Raw genomic sequence first — 22652 nt, 5'->3', positions numbered from 1 at the left:
ATTGTACCGACTTTTCACGAATATTGCCGAGCGCGCACGAATGTCGATATGTCAGCTCGGGTTTGAACTCGTGTGCTCCAGTCTCAGGAACGACAACATTGTATCACTCAAAGAAAGAAAAAGTCTTAACGAATAGACATTTTACATAGATGCACGGTAGCTCATAAAAGCAATCCACACACTCTGCTAAATATTTTCTCCACATCCCGGAAGCATAATTGATTGGGAGCCAGGAATGTATAAGCAAAAAAATGATTTGCTTATATGCCAGCAGCCATATCACCCTGCAACTCACAACTGGCAGCCCACTGAAGTTAAGCAGGTTTGAGCCTGGTCAGTACCTGGATGGGAGACCTCCTGGGAAAAACTAAGGGTGCTGCTGAAAAGAGGTGTTAGTGGGACCAGCAGGGGACGCTCACCCTGCGGTCTATGTGGGTCCTAATACCCTAGTATAGTGACGGGGACACTATACTCTAAAAAGGTGCCGTCCTTTGACTGAGACGCAAAATCGAAGTCCTGAGTCTCTGTGGTCATTAAAAATCCCAGGGTGTTTCTTGAAAATAGTAGGGGTGTAACCCTGGTGTTGGTAAGGGTCAAATTTCCCATTGGCCCTTAACAATCATGGCCTCCTAATATCTATGAATTGGCTTCATTACTCTGTTCTCCTTCCCACTGATGGCTGATGTGTGGTGAGCGTTCTGGCGCACTATGGCTGTCATCGCATCATCCAGGTGGATGCTGCACACTGGTGATGGTGGTGGGGAGTCCCCACTACCTGTAAAGCACTTTGAGTGGAGTGTCCAGAAAAGTGCTATGTAAGTGTAAGGAATTATATTTATTAATTACATAGGAAGGAGGAATGTCTTACATGTTACCCAGATAATTAAATAGGACCCCTCTGTTTATGCACCTTGGTCCATGTGGACAGAAGACAGAGCTTGGCAGGGAGGTACCATTTTTGAGAGTGTTGCTGAGCAACGCCACAGTATAAGATAGCAGGCATTGTTAGCAGTTAGAAAAGTGTTTTTCAGAATACTGTGAACGCGTTCAAGTTATGACTCAATCTGTTTCCCAGTAGCACTATACTGCAATCAGGACTGAACAGATGAAAAATCGCTGTTCTCAGAAGGGTCCTGTATTTAACCTGTGGAACCTATTTGGATCACTGGAGGAGATGTTATCTTTTGTGTCCAGACACCATCTGATTAAAAAAAATCAAAGACTGTGAAATTCAAAGGTTGCTTTCAACAAAACAAAAATCAGATATATTCCAACAGTTGTGAAACGTGTAGTGTCTACAGCACAAAAGAATGAGAGCACATTCAGCTCCGTGCTTGACTGAAAAATCAGATATGGGAATGTAAGAAAGGTCACAAATGGGAAGAAAGCATCTGTCGCATCTAGGCCATTTGTTTGCTAGTTTCTAATTGATCTGAGGATCTCATCCAGCTTGAAAGAAACCAGGGTATGGGGTTTAACAACATGGCTAGGTACTTTATCCCAAACACCCACAACCCTTTGTGTGCCTCCTGTTCTCAGTTTAAATGCACAATCATCCCGATAGTTTCAAATTCTGTCCCTGTGCTCAACAAGTACAGAGTGCACAACCCGTTTCACTGTTGAAACTGAAGAACTTCACCAGGTTCTCTCTTTCAAAGCTTTTGAGGATTCTGAGAGTCTGAATCAGGTCTCCTCTCAGTCTTCTCAGGAATGGAGCTGGTCTCTCTTCTCCGAACTCATTCCAAAGTAGCAATGTTTTATAAAGTGTGGCTGAAAGTGTACACAAATTGCACACCTTCTTCTACATTTTATTCTAAGTGAGGTCTGACTAGTATATTGTACAATTTGAACAAAATATCCCTTGATTCAAATTCTGGGCTCTACACTATATAGCCTGTGATTATATGTGCCTTTTTATTGCTTTCTCACATTTTCTAGATGGTGAAAATGATATGGCAACACCCGCAAGGCACAGTAGGTGTAGAATGTGGAAGATCCGGGCTTTGTGAGCTTTTATTCTGACGTTCGCTGTAGAAATCATGCAACAGCAAATTCCTTCCTGGTTGGCTGGTTGCTACAGGTGGTTTGCAGCCCTCACGCATAAACAAACAATTGTTTCATCTTCTTTTGTTTCTCTTGTTGTATTATATACACAGTGGGGTGCTGAACTAGCTAATGCTTGCTTTTTTAGAGTAGCCTTAAATAAAGCAAAAAAAAAAAGGACTTCCACTGACATTCCCAGCATAAAGTGATCCTTTAGTTGGAGCAAAATAATGGTGCAGTGGTTAGCATTGCTGACATGCCGACCAGCGGCCCTGGGTTCAGGTCTTGAGTTTGTATGTTCTCCCCATTTTTGTGTGGGTTTCCTCTGGGTGCTCCAGTTTTCTCCCGCGATCCAAAGACAAAATGGTAGGTTAATTGGCTTCTCAGAAAATGTGTCATGGTGTGTGTGCTTGTGTCTGTGTGTGCCTTGCGCCTGTTGGTTGCTGTGATAGGCTCCAGCTCCCCTGTGACTCGGTATCGAATAATGTGGTTAGAAGGATCCTAAAGCTGATTTCCTAAACACGTAAGATTTTTGTTCAGTCTCCGAGACGTTAACCTAAGCCTACACCCCTGGTCTCATATTGCTAGCAAGAATTTAGAAGTTATCTGTGACTGAGGCACCAACAGTCAAGAGATGTATACTTTCAAGTATTCACGCTAAAAGGCCATCTCGGGCCCTTCTCTTCTTGAGATATTTGTATTATAAATAATATACAGTAAATATTTAATACATTCGTGAATCACACCGCTGATTCGGATTGTTTCACAGCTGATCGGGTGAGGAAGATACTAATAGTGCCAGCTGTTTGCTGCACTGATGTAAAACAAGTAAATGTGTCTGTTCCAGCTGAAAGGCTGAGTCTAATATGGGGAACCTATATGGCAAACCAGGTTGCTACTGTAAATGGTGTTGATGGACCGGTAGGTGGCACTCTTTCCCTCGGGGCAGAATTTCTAAACCAATGTCACTGTTTGGTGACACTGTGCTGTAAAGGGTCCTGTCCTTCTAGATAGATAAGACTTTATTAATCCCGTAGGGAAATTGATGTGTTACAGTAGTAACAACAACAACACACAACAAGACAAGCAAAAACAGACATCAGAATAGTTATAAGAACAAAAGACAACAAAATAAATATAAAATACCAGGTCCTGACTACCTTGTCATTAGAGATCCCATTGCAGTCTTTAGAATAAGTATGCTAACCCAGCATTCTGGCTTAATTACACTCTGGGTTTGTACAATGTGGGCACCATTAAGTTCCCCATTCATTCAGTGGGTGAAATAATTCCTCACTTCTCTTCCTCACCTGATCTACTGTGCAGTGGGGCTGCAGGCGCAGAATGGCAGCAAAGTGTCACACAGATGGGTTCACACTCTTCTATGTATGAAACATTTGAGATCCTTCAGGATGGAAAGTGCCATAGCAGTGCAAGCAGTTATTGTTAATCGGATTGAGAATTAATTAATTTCACTCAAGACCCTGAACGTCCCCAAGTTGTAGTTCTGTTCTTCTTCACGGCATCAAAGAGTGTTTGTTCCAAGGATAAAAGCATGAGCCATGAATGATTTACGTCTGTGTCCTAATGAAACATTGATTGGAAAAGATCTTTGCAACAACCGCAGATTCAGCTGTTCCTTGCCGCCTCTGGGGCTCCAGATTAAATCACAGTAATGCAGGTGGTGACAGATTGACTGCGCTGAGCTGAAGCAACTGTGGAGTTTGAAGACAATGCAGCAATGCAGGAGGACATGCCCACCTCACATATCCACCCATCCATCCATCCATCCATCCATCTTCCAACCACTTCTTCTGATCCAGGGTCGTGGGGAGCTGGAACCTATCCCAGCAAGCAACAGGCACAAGGTGGGGTGCACCCTGGATGGGACGCCAGTCCATCACAGGGCACACACACAGACAGGCAGACACACCAGGATCGGTTTTCACAGAAGCCAATTAACCTACCAGTATGTCCTTGGACTGTGGGAGGAAACCGGAGCACCTGGAGGAAACCCATGCAAACACGGGGAGAACATACAAACTCCACGCAGACAGCGTCCCAGGTCAGGGCACTGTGAGGCAGCAGTATTAACCACTTCGCCAAAGTGCCTCACCTACATCATATATTTAGTCGTTAAGGTTAATTCCTTAGACTCCACCACAGCCTTATATGCATGAATCATTAGGGTGATTTGCAATGCACTTACAGTAGATATCACACAGCTTTTGATCTTCCTAGGTTGTGGAAAGCCCTTCACCCAACAAATTACGCTATCCTGACTACATGGGTGCTTTACATTCTCACCTTAAAACGCACCTTTTAATAGATAGCTTTTTTTCAAATGCTTACAGTTTAATCTTTAATCTTTTTCATTATATCACTCTCCTCTTCTTTATACAATTATTGTATTATCAGCTCTTGAGTTCTATATGTGAGCTTTCTGTGTGCTGCACATGTCTTGAATGGCTTATTTTTAAGACCCTGACATATTGATTAATGTTATTTATTATTGCTCAGGTATAGCCTGACAGACTTCTTAATTTAAAAGGGAAAGTTGGATAAGCAAAACTAAGGGCTTTGGTAGTACAGTCAGGCATGTGGCCTCTCTTTCTTCAAGAAACTATGTATCTTTGGCATAAACCTCACCTGAAACTGGCATATTGCAATAGAATGATTGTGCCCACACTGTGTTTCCTTGGCAACCTCATTACACACTATCACCATTGTTAACATGATAAAGCTATCGCACCACACTCCTCAAGAACAGACACTGGGAAACAAAGTTCTGCCAAAAGAAGTAAATTGATTTTACTTTGCAGCAATTCTCAGCAGTCTTCAGCACTGGTATCATTTTAATTTCAGAAAAATGCCCACATTTTTAAAAAAAAAGATGATGTATCCTATCCAGGGGAGTTCAATAGGTTCAAAGGCATTTGTAAAGTAAGGTTTGGAGCAAGAAAATGTGCTCAAGTGAAAGAGGCAAAAAAAGAGTTAATCAATTTCCATTTAAAAATGCAAAATGTAAAGTGAACGCGTTTGCCATGCGTAAGAACCCTGAGAGCTCTCTCCTCTAAAAGATTGACTATAAAACCCAAGGATCCAGGAGTTGAAAACTGTTGTTGGATGTTTCCCATGCCTTCAAAGACTCTGTAGTCTGATAGTTGATACTTGCCTTCCAAACGCCCTACGTCTTCACACGTAGTTAATGAGAGGATAACAGCTGTCCCACTTGCCTCGTGAGTTATTGTCACTTTGGTCACAGTTCATTTGTCTCGTGTTTTGGATGCTAGTTCACAAAATTTAAAAGTGTCTAATTCCCCTGTAATCATTCACTAATTAACACGATGTCTTTTTGTGTCGGTATTTGTTCCAGGCAGGCGTGTTCAAGAGAACTTGTGAAACTTTGCGTGGGTGGTTGGCACAAGTACCGTAGGAAATATCCAGACAGGCTGAGCTAAAGCAACTTTTGCTGCCGCAGCTTCTGCGACTACTACTAATATCGAACAGAGCAGTTGTGTAGTGTAATAGGTGATTGATTTCAGTCTCATGTGCACATATGACAGAATACCAGCTGGAGGAGAGAATAAAATACTCAGAATAAAGCAAAAGGTCCGGAATCCCGAGGGTTTCGCCCGCATGAGCAGCGTGAAAATTCCACACAAGACCACGCGATGGACGGTTAATTCCGTCTGCGGAATGATCAAGGTGGACGGGCGCACTGCGTCACGGAACCTCGTCAAATACGGCGGTAAATGTCACTGCAGACACACGGAGATCATTTTTCAAGGGGACGGTCATTGGCAGTTGGGTGAGGTGTTAAGAGCCGAGCGCGGAAAGGAGGCGATAAAGGCCCTGAGTTTCAAGAGGTTTCTTATCACTTTAAAAATCTCAAGAGAAACCAAACGCTGCTGAACCTGAATCAGATTAATGTACTGCGTTGCCCCTCTTTCCCAACCAGATACTGTATGTTTTAGATTCCAGGGGGTTAGGAGTTTGCTTTGCATTGTCTTACTTTTGCCCACCTGTTAACAGTTTCATTTCTTCTAATAATCAGTTTGTTTATTTGCTATCATTCTCTTCACAACAGATAGCCACGGAGCTCCTTACAGACTACAGCGGTGACATGATTCCCTTGCACATGTGCCATAGGTTTAGAACTGAATGTAACCAACGTATGAAAAAGTTTTATAAGAAATGCTGCAGCCTATGTATCTGATCGAATTTTAAACTAATTCTGTTTACTATTGAATTGTACTGTACTAAAATCCTTAAAAAATAATTTTAATAATTGCTTACACTTATATAGCACTTTTCTGGACACACCACTCAAGGCACTTTATAGGTAATGGGGACTCCCCTCCACCACCACCACCAATGTGCAGCATCCACCTGGATGATGCGACGGCAGCCATAGTGCGCCAGAACGCTCACCACACATCAGCTATCAGTGGGGAGGAGAACAGAGTAATGAAGCCAATTCATAGAGGAGGATTATTAGGAGGCCATGATTGGTAAAGGCCAATGGGAAATTTGGCCAGGACGCCAGGGTTACACCTGGCATCGAGAAACACCCTAGGATTTTTAATGACCACAGAGAACCAGGACCTCGATTTTACGTCTCATTCGAAGGATGGCGCCTTTTTAGAGTATAGTGTCCCTGTCGCTATACTGGGGCATTAGGACGCACATAGTCCGCAGGGTGAGTTCCCCCTGCTGGTCACACTAACACCTCTTCCAGAAACAACCTTAGTTTTTCTCAGGAGGCCTCCCATCCAGGTACTGACCAGCCTCACACCAGTATGGCTTAATAATCGCTCCTTCCTGAATCAGCTTCTTTGCTTTGCAATTCTGTTGAATTAAATTATTTTACTTCCTTTTACCACTGTGATGTATGGATAAGATAAGATAAGATCACTTTATTAGCCATATACAATTTCTTGCATTAGGAATTTGTCTTTTCGCATCATGCACTGCACAGTGCATCATTTTACAGTTTCGCAGTTGTGCAGTGACGTAAGGCACCATCTGAACATGTCATATATGTTATCAACTTGGCAGTAGCTTTTGAAATACATTGGGGAAAAACATTCTCTCGCCTTTGTTGCTAAAAAAAATATTACTAGAGGGACTTACCATCTCTTGTTTAAGCTGCATTTAGCTGCTTAAGAACTGAAGACAAGACAAGGGAAATAAGACTGCATTTTTTACTTCAGATGTCCTAAGCGTAGGAGCAAGGCATTTGCAAAATGCAAAAGAGGAAGTTGGTGTTTCTCCTTGTTTTTCATCTCTTCCCATGGAGTCCTGGGGACATCCCAATTAAAGATTTTTTAGGGTGATTAATCTTGGAGAACTGGTTATCTTGGATGATGGATGAACCATGTATTGACAGAGGCTCTGTCGCTTGGTAACTTTTAAAAGACTCATTTTTATCATTCAGAACCATGTGAGTGAGCAAAACAAGTCGAAAAGGCTCATTTCTCAAGCACTCTTACATTATAATGATAAAGAAAGCCCTACAGAAATGGCAGAGGTTTTTTCTCAGTGGTACAGAAATGTTCTCGTCTGCCCTGCCGTTTTTTCCAGTGGTATTCTGGGCGTGTGCGCTCAGGGGCCATGTCCAGCAGACCCTGGGGTGTGTGAAACCGCAGCTGAGAATTCCCGAGACGGGCACAGTTTGTTTTTAGAGCTCAGCTCGCCTGAGGTTGGCAACACGGTTTCCTAGCAATCCGAGCTCGGGGAAACCAGGCAAATGTGCAGAACGAGGCACGTGGAGAATGTCTTCCGGCTCTCAGCAGTTCAATCCATCAGCGCTGTGGAATTGCAGAGATCTTGGAATGGCTTAATTGCCCAGTCTCATTGGGTGTCTGAATGCACAGCAATGCTGGCTGCACTGTTCCATTGAGATGAAGAGTCTTAGGACTCTCATGAAGTTAGTGGCGGGCTAGAAAACATCTGTAACATAGGCTCTGAAATCCATGTGGTCTGTTGTAATCTGTAGACTTACACACGAACAGCTGGAGATGTGAGTTGCTTGAGACAGGCAAATGGTTAATGCTATGTGTGTCAAAGGCTGAAAAGCTATCTCTTTGGAAATGAATCTGTTGTCCAGGATAATTTCCCAAAATCATTACTGGAAATGCTCCTGTGGCCTGGCTGCTAAGTCCCCGTCTCTTCTAAATGTTTATTGCAGATATGATAGCAGCTCATAGTGAAGTGAGCTCCCAGTGAAAGAGTGGAAAGGCATCCTTGGAGTGCATATGATTCATCAGAAACCGTGACAAATCAGGTGAAATGCCTGCCTTTAGCAATGCAAAACCATGGTCAGCACATGATTAGAGCATGTTTAATGTTTAGTCGGAATAGTGTTGCATAATGCACTGGCACTGCCTGTATTCACTTCAAAGGCTATGACCATTTTTCCATCCATCCATTTTTTAATGCGCTTTATCCAATACAGGGTCACTGGGGAGCTAGAGCCTATCCCAAGAGGAATAGGCGCAAGGTGGGATACGCCCTGGACAGGACGCCCGTCCGTCACAGGGCACACATGGACACAAAAATGTAGATACTCTTATTCCAGAAGCCAATTAACCTACCAGTATGTCTTTGGACTGTGGGAGGAAACTGGAGCACCCGTAGTAAATTCAAGCAAAGCCACGGAGAAAATACAAACTCCATACAGGCCTCAGCGTTACGAAGCATCAACACGAACCACTGCACCAACCATGACCATTTTTATGGGAATGAAAAGCTGTTGAGTCCAGACATACTGAAATTAAATATTACAATTAAGGGGGATGCTTTCCGTATTAACATGACATCTTATAAAAGGGCAAAATATGACTTTCCTAAAGCCAGAAATTGGAACCAGAATTTGTAGCCAATGGCACTGGGTGCCAGTGACAGGGCACACAGTGTCTCATCGACTATGAACAGAAGCCCACAGCAGCCACCCACAGACTCCTCCCTCCCCCAGTGATGGGGTGACTGATTTACAGCACCTGAGTATCACTACACCTTTGATATTATCTCCCCACAGAGTTCCCTAACAGTCTGCAAGAAAGGTTATAGGAAATAAAGACTGAGGAAGCACCTGGCCCAGTAACTTCCTGTCTGAAGTGTGGTGAGGATCAACCTGCTGCAGTTATTACAGATATTTTTAATACTTAAGCGTTCTGTTGTAAAAACTTGTTGGATACTTGATTTCCTTTTGGATCACACCAATTCTATAACAAATCATGAAAACCTATTACACTAAACACTGGTGCCACTCAAGGCTGGGTAGTTTCTCCACTGTTATTCTCTCTGTTCTCAAATACCTCCGTGTCTATTCATGGCTCTGGACAGACATTAACATTAGCTCCGTTGGAGGGAGATTGGTTGTGAGTGCCAATGAACTTGAACACTGTGCTGAAGCTGACACCCGGGCACATTGGTGTTCATAAAACATTGTGGAACTTAATGTTGAGGAGATGAAAGAAATCGTCATTGACAGCAGAAGGAAAAAGAGCTTCTGCAGCACAGCTGGTCACAAAGTGTCTGTAGGGATGTCTGATGAGTACAGGTTTCTTGGTACAATCATGTCCCACATTCTGAAGTGGAAGTTAAAACTAAGGTTATTATATAAAAAGGACAATAGTGTATGTTCTTCCTCAGCTGTTGTTGTGATCCAGGATATTATAACTCAGTTTTATCAGCTGTTATTGAGAGTGTGCTGTTCTCTGTCTGTAATACATCTTAACATCATGAAAATCACGTAGAGAACATTGTCTAGTCAGTACATGAAGCTGGGATTTGCCATCTCCTGCCAGGCTGTATAGTGATTGGTCTCTTAGCAAGGCTGGTCCTGTGTTATTGATCCTTCTAGTCCTGCTGATCACCTGTGTCAGCTTTTACCATCTGAAAGTGGTCCTGACTGACTGTGTGGCACACAAGGGTGTCTCTGAATGCCCTCTGCTGACCTCCATCAAAATAAGTTGTGTTGAGTGGCGACTTCCATGGAACAGAATGCCAGCCATTTTGTAGGAGTCAGTGCCTTGGAAACCATCAAAAAATGGCTTAAATGAATAACAACCAGCCATCAGATGAGCACAACAGTTGAATGGCCATCTCTAATCTTCAGCCTGTTGATGTTCATAAGCAACAGCAGAGTACTGTTATGTCCAGTGTTTCCCTGATAAAAACGTCAAGCATCTCCAGTAGGCTGTGCATGATGCAGTACTGCAGTATTTGTGACTGCTCCCTATTAGGTTGGGTGTTTCTGTCACATAGGCTGCCTCAAACTGCAAAGATTTCTGCTGTAAGAAATGGAAGCCGTTGGTATCAAGGCTGAAGACTGGGAGTCTCTTGCATTTGTCACCAGGAATGCATACAAACAAACAGCGAGAGTTGGCTCCTCTGACTTCTCAGGAACATCTCAATGCAGATTTCACAACTATGAGAAGCAGATCACATCTCTCCAGGATGAGCTCCTTCTGCCACTCAAGAAGGGCCTGAAGAGCAGCATTCCCATTGTCTCCCTTGACAGATACCATGTGCCACTCTGGCAACATAAAGGACAGACTACTCTATGAACGTTTCAGAGAGATGTGGAGTCAGTCTCAATGACCTACAGACCAGTACTATTTTCTACTGGCTTCACCTCTTTCATAAAGTGTACTGAGCAGCATTTAAGTGATACCAGAAATCTTGATCATAGTCAGAAAAAATTGTCAGCTGTAATTGGAATGGACAACATTAAAGAGATGACCACGATGCTTTATTTCTATGTTTCAGTGAAATAGCTCAAAAACATAGCTTAACGTATTTCATTATACAATTACAGAAAAAAACAACATTTAAATATTAGCAATATTTTACATATGGGAGTACTACTGCAAACGTAATAATATTTTTAAAATTACTTTTCAGTGCATTGGCATTATATTACAACTAGTGGTAATTACAATAACAGTAACATCAAGAGCCCTACCTACACCCAATCCCAGTTGAATTATCTAGTTTCTTTACAATTGTATACTTACAGAACAACCTCACTCTTCTTCATAAGCATCTACATCAGACCCTGCCTGACACACACGCAGATTCAAGCTACCAGATCCTGCTGCGTTTGTGTTTTCTTCCTCAAGAGGCTTACTGTTTTAGAAAGTCTGGGCTCTGTGATGCGCCTACAGTATTTTGTAATGAATTCCTCATGAAATGCTCTAAAGCAAACGGCAGAAAGCTCAGCGTGTTCGGACAGAGATGAGCAGACAAAGCACCTTGTGTTCCTTTAGTGAGAAAGGGGGCAGTCTGGACGATGTCCCTTTGTGTGTGTCACACTTTCTCTTAGACCTAGGAACAAAGAGAGAAGCTCGAACTCCAACAGGCATAAAGAAGAAGAACATGCAGTAGAAACACATACACAGTCTCAATTATAAATACTATGATAATAGGTAATGATACAGATAATTTGAAGAAAAAGCTGTACTGGCTAGGTTTACCAAGGACAGTGGCTACATCCAGCTACAGTGTTTTTATTATTGCTCTGAGAAAGAATATTTACAGCTCAAGGAAGTGGGTAATCCATTGGAAGTTTTTTTAATAAAAAAAAGTCACCACAAATGGTGTCAATAACCGTTATGTCTATAATCTACTAGAACTCATTTAACAATCAGTGAAGTGTTGTTTTCATTAAGTGTTTTTTCTTATTGCAAATTAAACAATCGCATGCATCCAGCCTGTGACTGTGGTCATCCTATTGTTACATAAGGAATCAATGAGAGAACTCAGTGCTGTGATCTGTTTATCAGCAGCAGTGTTGCAAGCCTCATCTTGTTAGAAGTTAAGCTAGGCTGGGCCTGGGCAGTACTAGCCTGAGAGACCTCTAAGGGAAAGCAGGTTGCTGCTGAAAGTGGTGTTGGTTAACCAGTAGGTGGCGCTCTTCACTCTAGCTCATAATTATGATGAATTTGGACACTGTGCTGCAGGATGTTCTATCCTTTTAGGTGATACATTAAACCAAGTATTCCACAGAACTGTTTTGAAGAATTCGTGATATTAACCATTATACAATGTCTTTGGCCTCCTACAATGTGGCCTCCTTAAAGGTCCCTCTTCATACAACTGGTGGAGAAAGTTCACCAGATCTGCTGTTACCATGGAAACTAAATGATACAGAAAGTTCATTTTGTCAAGACCTGAAAAATATACAAGGGCTTCAGTTACATCACATCTGGAGAGTTGAACATCAGGAGATTCAGTCAGAGCGACACACAATAACTCAGTGGTATGGCTGGGGTTTAAACTAAGAATCCTAGGGCTCATGCCACTTGCCTTAACCACTAGGCCACGCAGGAACTCCTTCAGGAACTCCTGAAAACATATGACACAGTTTCACAGAACATCTGTAAAATAAAATCTGGAATATACTGTAATACTACAGCAAACAGGGCATTTCTGTGTGTGCAAGATGAAAACTGAAGCAACAGAAAAGAAAAATAATTCACCTCCAGTGAATGAAAAATATACTGTATGTTTGCATAGCAAGTATAGGCAGGTGAATACAGACACTTATTAATTAAGTGTAATCAATATTGCTTACTAAATTACAATAATTTAACAACTCTCTTTTCTAACTTTTCTGAACACTGTTTCATCCTAGGAAGCTGGAAGTTGATAATTTAACAAACTTGAAACACAGTGTGCTAACACTTCTAACTCTATGAAAATTGGTGGAGTATTAAATTAGTGAATATGTTACTGTTGGTGGTCGAGTGCCACTGGTTTGGTCTGTGATGGCATGTGATTGAATGGTTTACTGTCTTTTTTGGAGCCCACTGTTACCTGTGCTGTAGCTATGGGATCACAATCAGGTAAGCAGAACACAAACTGGAACTCTGGGTCATAGGTTGGACTTTCATCTTCTGCCCTTGTTTTGAAAACCCTAATTTGAGAACGAGCAGACAGGGCCAGATCTCTTTATATTTTCACAATGGCTCCCTTTCAGACGCATATGACACAAAAACAAGTGACGTGTGTTTGACTGTTTCTCCATTATCAGCTTAATAAATACCAGATTATTGCAACCATAGTCTTGGAAGCCACGTAGAATCTTTGATGTGGTCTATATCTGTTTCTCCACCCGCTCTGAAATCGTCTCTTGGTTGGAGGGTTTCTGCTGCATGTCCGACTCCTGGCTGCCCTCCACGTAGCTTCTCTGCCCTCGGCACCAGCTCAGGACCTTCAGCATCACGCGGCGCATGTCCCTGCTCCGCAGGGCATAGATGAGGGGGTTGACGCTGGAGTTGACGAGACACAGGGTGCTCCAGAAGGCAAAGGCCCTCTTCTGCTCCCTGCTCAGGCAGTGGAAGAAATCGACGATCATGAAGGCCAGAACCGGGAACCAACAGGTGACCAGGATGGCCAAGATCAGGCTGAACATCCTGGCCAGGCGGATGTCCATCCTCATTCGAACGTGTCCCGGGCGGATGCTGTGCTTGGCCATGTAGACCACGTGCTTGTGGGCCTTCCAGAGGATGTGGATGTAGGCATAGATGATGAGCACCAGGAGGAACATCACAAGAATGATCCAACAGGCCAAGTAGCTGTGGTCCACATAGGGGAAGAGCTGAGAGCAGGGACGGTCCATCGTCTTACAATTCCAGCCCAGGGGGGGGAGGAAGGCGATGAATATGGTGGTCATCCAAAGGGCGGTGAGGCAGGCCAAGGCCCTCCTTCTGGTCAGGATGGTCTTGTACTCGGAGGGTCTGTGCATGCAGATATAGCGGTCAAGGGCCGTCAGGAGCAGGCTGCCCACGGAGGAGGTGAAAGACAGGGTGACTCCACCGAGCTTGAACAGGTAGACTTCTGCGTTGTCGGTGCGCTCGAAGAGGTGGAAATCCAAGAAGCTGATGGTGAAGAACAAGCTGGCGAAGACGTCGGCCAGCGCCAAGCTGCTGATGAAGAGGTAGGAGGGCTTCCGCCGCAGCGCTGGGGTGAAGAAGATGAGGCAGAGAACCAGCACGTTCTCCAGGAAGGTCAGAGGCCCAGCGAAGAAGCAGATGGTACTAATCACGGCCTTCTCCCTCTTTTCCAGGACCATGTAACACTGGAGCCCTGGGCATGGCCCATCCTCTGGACTGTTGACGTAAAACGGACAGCAGACACTGATGTTGCTGTTCCACACTGTAGAGCAGTTGTCTACCTCCTCCATTGTGGCCACACGCCCAGTCAAACCCGTACAGCTTGCAGAAGATCTGGGTGACTGGCGCGACCCATCACGAAACAAAAGTGAGAAGACAGACTTCTTGGAGCTCTTGAGCCTGCATAGGGAGAGAAAAGAAACCCATCTAATGATCTGCTTGGATTTACTCATCCATCCATTTTCTAACTGCTTCATCCAATTCAGAGTTGCAGGGGAGCCATAGTCTATCCGAGCAAGAAACAGGCACAAGGTAGGGTACATCCTGAAGGGGATGCCAGTGCATCACAGAGCTGGGTTTATTCATTGTATTATGAATTTAATTCAGTCTGCTTTTTGTATTAGAAGACAACCATTAGTACAGGTGTTAATGAAAACTGCATTACATTTTGTCCCCGCATGAGCGTACAGTATATATAAAACAGAGTGGAGAACATGATCTTTTTGTTATCTTTTTGTTTAAAAAATAATCGTGGACCTTGACAAAAATACCAATGTTCCTCTACTCAGGCTAAAATCGGGTCATTCATTTACCAATTGTTACACGACTGGAAAATCCACGGGCAGCGCAGTGGTTAGTATTGCTGCCTCGCAGTGCACTGGCTTCAGTTTCTGGGGTGCTAGCTGTGTGGCGTTCGTGTGTTCTTGTTGGTCTCTTCCGGGTGCTCCGGTTTCCTCCCACGGTCCAAAGACATGCTGGGGGGTGCTTCTGGGAAAACCGGCCCTGGTGGGAGTGTGTCTGTGGTGAATTGGTGTCCTTTCCACAGTGGGCCCTGCCTTGTGCCCATTTCCAGTTGGGGATAGGCTCTGGTTCCCCTGCGAGCCTGAGGTGGATAAAGCAGTTAGAAAAGATGGCTGGAGAGGGCACATTGCCCCTCTTGTTAAGGAGAGTAACACCATGGCCTGGGAATCTGAAAAATCAACCCTGCATCCCCACAAAATGAGTGAAAACTGTCAGGTGTGATTTCTGTTCGAGCACCAGTGAGGGTCATGTTAAACTACCTTTGCTGCGTTGTAGAAAAGTTTACGATTTCCAGCAGGTGTGTTACACATTACGACCACAAGATGGCGCTATTCAACATTGACTTTTGGGCAATATAAAGAAAGCAATGTGGCTAGGCATGATATTTTGCCTCTTTTAGAATTTTAGATATTTTAGATAGGATATTTTTTTTATTTTGCACTGCAAATTAATACATGCTTTTTTGTAATCTTGCATTTTTCTTATGTGGGGCTCAACAGAACAGCTGCTACAATGTGATGAAACTGTTCTGCACTTCTGCACAGCAGGATTTTACTTAGAAATCTACTTAGATGTAAAATATCAATAAGGAGGTGTAAGACAAGAGAAGTGTGAAGATGTGGAAACACTTATCTACGTGCCTCTTCTCTCGAGAGATTAAAATCAAATGAGGACAAAGACAAAAACTGTAACACATCCTTGAGTCGGGAGAAGTTCACTCCAGCATTGCAGCGTAACAGTCAGTCCTGCCTTGCTGGATGATTCAGGACAGGGGCTGATCACTTCTGGGAGATGCAAAACTGGTCCTATCAGATATCTGGGCCAGATAAGGGGCTGACAGTTAACAACAAGCCAGTTAATGGCAACAGGTACAGTAGCCACCTGCAAGGGAAGATGTATTGATTGTGATCAGCAGCACAAAACCCTTTTTTTGTAATATATTGGCGTTTTTCTATAGGGAGTAAAACATGCTGTCCACAATACCAGTGTAACACCCACTGGTAAGGAGGGGTCACACCCGTGGCTAATTCTAGCCCCACTAATCTCTGTAAGCAGGATGCTATGTTGTTGTTTTTTTCTGGGCAGTGTGTCGGCTGCGAGTGGGGTATTTGTGAGGCAGCCCCTGACAGCAGGCAGAAGACAACTGAAAAGTCAAATTCATGGAGCTGCAGTAAACTGCACTCTCCTGACAACAGGCTAGCCAGCTGAACTGGTTTTTGTGCTGCCCTCGTGGCCAGATGAAGTGTGTTTCTTGACATGCAGACAACAGCACCAAAGTCAAAATGGGACAGCCAAAATCACAGCAGTTGCTGTGGCCCCATCCACAGCTCCACTATGTTTTAGTTAAACGCACCACTTAATGTGCTCGCCATGACATGGTGAAACTCCTGAGCCTGAGGAGCAGAAGAACTGCACTGTAACACCCTGTCTGAATAAACCACTGTTCCCCGGAGACAGCTCTCTGTGGACAGGGGCTTCCGCAATCTCTTTTGCAGGGCTTTGACCAGCTTCCATTTTGTCTGAAGTAACGGTTGCATCAGCCAGCCTGTCACTGTGCCACTAACTAAAAAAACCAAACAGCTGAAAGGCAGTGCCAGCCGGTTACATTCTCCTTCATCTTCCAGATTGCAGAAACAAAATCTTAATTGAGTTTCTGATTTCAAAGCATCTGTTCGTGATTGTTGGATCTAAACCCCCCGTGAGTTTGTAGTGACTTTTTAAAGAAAATTGCTCAGGGGCTGTGCAGCTCAGATTGAGGACAGGGGGAACATCTGTACACAAAGAGTTGTGGGAGAGTGGAAGAAGCCACCTAGCCAGGCTGTTGATTCTGATTCTTTTGCTGTTTTTAAAAAAAGGCTGGATGAGATCCTTAGGTCAATTAGCTATTGGCAGCTCAATGGCTCCAATGGTCTTTTCCTGCTTCAAAACGTCTTATAATGACTCCGCAGATTCTTATACTAGGATCTGTTTAGTTGCTTTCAGCATCCCTTTTCCCTATTCTCCTTAATTAGGGAGTTCAAAACCTATATTTATATAGGTTTATATTTATATATAACCTATAAACTAATAACATTTGTTTAAATACTGTTGGAGGTAATCCTGACCATTTTATTTTCGATGAATTGGACATTTTGAATGCTGTGTTTCTTTCTGGGTATAGAAAGTTTTTTTTAACAATTTCTGCAACTGACTATTATATTGTGGCTCTTGTACAGTGTGCCCAACTTCCTCCTGCTTGGTAGGATGCGGTGAGAGAAATCTTTTATCTGCTGTCATTTCTGTCACATGTTGGTATACCGTGGATGAGAGTGGATGAGACTGAAAGAATGAAGAAAGTTGCATTTGTGCAGAACACATTGCAGACAAATGCATTTTATGGCAGATATATGTTAGATGTCTGGCTGAAACATCAAGTGTTTGCAATGTCCCGAATAGTATTTCTGGATTAGAACTGAGTATTGCAACATTTTTCCTGCCACAAAATTTCTATGAAAAAGAAAATATTGCAGAAAATAGACTATACTCTTACTGTCAGTATGCATGATGAACACTGTATTGTTGTCAATTTATTGTCAATGTGTTCGGTGTTTTTATTGTGTTGTGCTGTACAACTTATTGCATTGTGTTCAGTTCTTAACTTTTTCGCATGGTGCACTGAATTATATTCCATAACTTCAAGTTCAGATATGGTTGTGGATGTTTCCTTTATCATAATTAAGCTCTCTAAACTATTTCTTAACATCAGACAAGTACCACATTTTGTCGCAAAGGGACTCAGTTTCTCATTCCCATAGATGGTGATATTAAGCTTCACAGTGTGATTCAAGACGGAGCTGGACTGCATATATTCTTCATCTGCTTCAGCTCCAGCCGAGAGAGGAGAAGCGTATCTCAGGCTGAGGTCTAACAGACCTTAACTCATTTCCATTTAACGTCCTCTCTGAGCACAGCCTGACCCCAACTCTTTCATTTCTGTCTGACTCGGAATCACGCTGTGATTTTTAAACGCCTTTCCATTAAAGTATTTGAGCTCATTAAAAAGGTTCAAGCTTTTAAAAAAAGGCTTTCATCTTATGTCCAGTTGCAGACAGAGTTCAGGCTTATGTAAGGTGTCACAGTCATTCGTTTAACAACTCAGAATGTTCCTGATTTTGAAAGTGAACTTGAGAAATCAAAATGTAGTTTGGTTTGACAGTGAACAGATAGTGATTCCACCTCCTTACATTTATACACATGTAAGAGATGATACATTCCAGGGAGGACACTAGCCTATCTCAGGCACACACAGACATAGACACACACACTGACACCAGGGCCAGTTTTCCCAGAAACCAATTAGCCCACTAGCATGTCTTTGGACTGTGGGAGGAAACCAGAGCACCTGGAGGAAACCCATGTGAACAGACAAACTCCACACCTACAGCACCCCAGGAATTGAACCCAGGACCCCAGAGATGTGCTGCAAAGCAGCCATGTTCACCACTGCAGCACCACACTGTCCAAATCAGTGCGTCAGTATGGTGACAGGAGATGTGCAGCCTTCCACATGGGTCTTCAATCCAAGGTCCTGACCACTTGTTTATTAAAGGTCACCGTTAGGACACTGTAACACTAGAGGTGTAACCTCAGAGTCCTGGATACATTTCACTCTGTTCTGGTTCAGTCTGATCTAACTACGGGTCCCTCTTTTTTCAGCTGGGGAAGTAATTTCAGTGGCTGTGCAGTGCAAATGACTGATATCACTCAGATCCCTCCAGTGGGTGTGGAACTTCAGTGGGTGTGACACTTTAGAGGGTAAGTTGTGGGTCCCCTCCTGTACTACATGTCCACAGAATTGAAATGCAATCTAGAAATATAAATGATTAATCAGTTCCATTAGGCAGGCTGAACCTTACTGAATTATTTTAAGCCCAATTTGATTTTTTCTTATTTGAATGGTCCTTTTAATCACTGTTGATTTATTTGTATATAGCTGCAACACATTGTGTTGTAGGCTTGTAACTTGTGCAATGCTGTACCCTGCCTGAGGAGTGCTTTGTAAAAACCACCATGACTCAACATTTTAAGATACAATACAATTTGTCTGAGGTATCTTAAAGAACTAGAGCTCACTGTAAGATCCCGTGAAGAGAATATGAGATAAAAGTGATTTGATGTATTGAAAAAATCAGTAAATCATTCCCAGTTATCTTGACTTGAACAGTTAGCTTGACATAATTGTTGTCTTAAGTGTGTGAAATTCTTTTAAAACCAGTTCTAAAACAATTTAAGATTCTTCTGATGTTTTGAAGTTCTCAATTCAAGATTTGAACTTTATCTTTTTGAAATGATCTTTTTTTACTTTCATTTGCATCACAATTTTTCATGTATCATTTCCCTTTACTTCACACTTTATCTACCATCTTGTTTTTAGACGGATTTATACTCAAGGAAGGAAGAACATACTGGTTACTAACAGAAACATGGACCACAGCCCTTTGCTGGAGGAAGTGGGAAGGTCTAGACAGTTTTTAACATTATTAGCCATTTACAGTGTATAACCAGTTATAATGTTCTGACATTCTGCAACTGTTTTTGCACATTTTCCTTTCTGAAAGACATTCAAGAAAAAAAAAAATTAGATTCCTTTCTCAGTCTGTGAAAGTCTGTGACACAATGAAAACCAAAAGAACGGTGTGGTTTCATAGAGATCATCCTTCATCACAGATCTGTGGTCTGTTCATGCATGTTTTCTAGATGTAAGTACTGACATTGAAACCAGGAGGCCCTGCTATGTCTGTCATGTCTATTGCTAAATTAGATGCAATCCTAAAAATACAAGTAAATATTCTACTGCTAATCTGGGTTCACTGCTTTTGTTTCTGTAGCATGAATGAAATATGCTTGGACATGTAGATATCAGCGGGAGCTCAGAGCTCAGTTCTAAACACTGCTTTTATTTAATAAAAACTGGTTCATTTAAGTCTCTCTCCTGACAGACTGAACTCTGAAGCATTAAAGACGTTTTGAGTCTTGGACAACAACATCCCTTCCTCTGAAATATTGAAGAGGACCTGCCATTACAGACCAGAGGGGAGACATGCGTCAGTGAACAAGTTATTTTGAGTTGAAAGCAAAGTGCTGGTGAAAAAGGAAAAAGGGGGGTAGTCTGGTGGCCCCAGAAAGAGTAGTAGGAGGAGAGATTGTTTTGAAATGGCAAAGTATAAGAAAGGAAACCAAGAAGAGTGTCTGCAGCTCAGACCCCAGTGTCTCCCTACAGCTCAGACCCCAGTGTCTCCTTGCAGCTCAGACCTTGGTGTCTCCTTGCAGCTCAGACCTTAGTCACTCCCTGCAGCTCAGATCCCAGTGTCTCCTTGCAGCTCAGACCTTAGTCACTCCCTGCAGCTCAGACCCCAGTGTCTCCTTGCAGCTCAGACCTTAGTCACTCCCTGCAGCTCAGACTTCAGTGTCTCCCTAAAGCTCAGACCCCGGTGTCTCCCTGCAGCTCAGACCCCAGTGTCTCCCTGCAGCTCAGACCCCAGTGTCTCCCTGCAGCTCAGACCACGGTGTCTCCTTGCAGCTCAGACCTTGGTGTCTCCCTGCAGCTCAGACCCCAGTGTCTCCTTGCAGCTCAGACCTTAGTCACTCCCTGCAGCTCAGACCCCAGTGTCTCCTTGCAGCTCAGACCTTAGTCACTCCCTGCAGCTCAGACCCCAGTGTCTCCTTGCAGCTCAGACCTTAGTCACTCCCTGCAGCTCAGACCTGTGTCTCCCTTCAGCTCAGACCTTGGAGAGGCTCCTTCATGAGGTCATCCGCGTGCCAACAACACCGTCTGAGATCTGGACTGTAAGATGTGTCCCAGTTGGAAGGCAGCTCCTTGGTGAACTGCACTGTGTAATTTTGCCGCCAGGTTCCAGAATGATGCCCTTTGTCTCCAGGAGCTGCCTGCCTCTTTAGAACAGTGGCCAAGACATGCAGGAGACCTGAAGGTCAGACCTTCATCTGGTGCAGAAGTAGCTCAGGCAACAACCAACTTGTCTGCTACAATGGCATCCAACCTTTTGAAGCAGCACAAGAATGTGCTTGTTAAAAATTTGTCCTGACAATTGAGCTGACATGACATATAATCCATAAATTCATTTTACATATTGCCTGACCATTTTTTTTCATATACTGTACTCAACTTTCATCAGTAAAGAAGCAGTGCCTTCAATGATCATTGATTTTTTTTTAAATTAGAGGCTACTTATTCCTGATTAGAAGTTTTGAACGTATGAAAAAAACGGTCTAGAACATCATCTGTTCTCATGTTTTACCTTCTTTACTTTTTTTTCCACATTTCCCAAAGTCTGATTATGCAAAGACAACTATCACATTCAGCAGAAGACTTCAGCTTTGACTGTGTGGTATATTCAGGGCTCTTTTCTATACTTTTGTATTGTTTATGTACTATAAAAACATGAACATTCTCTCAGAGCAGAGTGTTCTCATAAATGCCTTCTATAAGACGTTAGTAGAAACTGTGGTGGTCCTTTATGCTTATAGGAAATCTACATTAAATTCTTCATAATTCTGGGGCTACGTGACAATCCTGGAGTCTTTTATATTCAGCAATTCTTTATACATACATTTAAAAATGCTAAAAAAAATTACAATTCAAAGCAATTCTTAAAATGAATCTCGCAGACAAAAAACTACTTTCACTGAACACAAAAATGAAGAGACGGCACTTTCACAAGACATGCAGTATGTAACTGAGAAATGAAAAATAAATGGCACATTTTCTACCAAATCCTGAATACTAATAGCAAATGACCTGCTTAGGATTTTAATAAAATACAGTCTGAAAGACACAGATTCTTACCGTATATGAATGAGTTTACAAGAAGCCCAGAACTCCTTAGCAAGAATCCTTTTTCCACATATAAACCCTTGCTGCTGAATTTAGCTTGATTACTCCACACCTTTAACAGAACAAGTGTGCTAATGTTTCCTGTGAGCCCAGTCTCTCGGTCTCTCTCTCACTCTCTTCCCCCTCTCTCTTTCCCTGTTGGACGGTGTGTGGGAGCCACACTTCACAAGACCCCTCTGGTTGATACCAAAGAGCTCTGCTCTCTCTCTCTGCCTCACAAACATTATAATAGCATCACATGGTATTATTGCAGAACCTTTAGTTTAGCCTTGAGCCTTGTACTATGATTTTAGTAAGGCAGTATGAAGTATAATATATTGGAAACTGTTGTGGCAGATTTTAAAACTGGTTCTCCTAGTTATAGAATACTATCCTCCACATCTAAGGGTTTGTAAATTGTTTTAATTTTTTATTCCACAGTTTTAATTCCACTCTATTGTTTATGACTGTTTTGCTGTAGTTATAAAATGAGGATGAAAATACACAATTTGTTATTTTTATCTACTTCCTTCTGCGTGCATAAGGAAAATGGTATTGGAGTATCCTACACATGCTACACTTCTGTCTCCTCCAATATTGTGACTAGAAGGAGGGCTAATTAATATCCATACCTAGAATTAATAGGTATAATAAATACCCTTCAGGGTTCTAGTGTTTTAAGAGCTAGCAGAAGTCACTATGAATTATGGGATTCAATATTATATATGCAAATGTTAATGAGCACTGACTACATCACAATGACAGTTGTTCGTGGTTACTCATCTGCACTAAATTGCAATGCAGAATTAGAC

General features: G+C 42.7%; 1 protein-coding gene across 1 annotated transcript; it reads right to left on the bottom strand.

Annotated features, from left to right (window-relative positions):
• Window positions 1–12605: 12605 nt before the first annotated feature.
• Window positions 12606–21897, bottom strand: cnr2 (cannabinoid receptor 2). Its single transcript, XM_088932591.1, has 2 exons — window positions 21814–21897; window positions 12606–14348 (listed from the first exon to the last, which is right to left on the bottom strand). The coding sequence occupies exon 2, from the start codon at window positions 14237–14239 to the stop codon at window positions 13151–13153; it is 1089 nt and encodes a 362-aa protein (XP_088788717.1). The 5' UTR covers window positions 14240–14348; window positions 21814–21897; the 3' UTR covers window positions 12606–13150.
• Between the last annotated feature and the right edge of the window lie 755 nt (window positions 21898–22652).

The sequence above is a fragment of the Atractosteus spatula genome, chromosome 14, assembly GCF_055471065.1.
Source record: "Atractosteus spatula isolate fAtrSpa1 chromosome 14, fAtrSpa1.hap1, whole genome shotgun sequence".
Classification (NCBI taxonomy): Eukaryota; Metazoa; Chordata; class Actinopteri; order Semionotiformes; family Lepisosteidae; genus Atractosteus; species Atractosteus spatula.
The sequence above is the reverse complement of the archived record's forward strand: the minus strand, read 5'-3'. Positions and strand labels throughout refer to the sequence as shown.

Bases quoted from the DNA above. Each gene is read 5' to 3' on its own strand.
- cnr2 (XM_088932591.1), bottom strand. From the start codon at position 14,239: ATGGAGGAGGTAGACAACTGCTCTACAGTGTGGAACAGCAACATCAGT.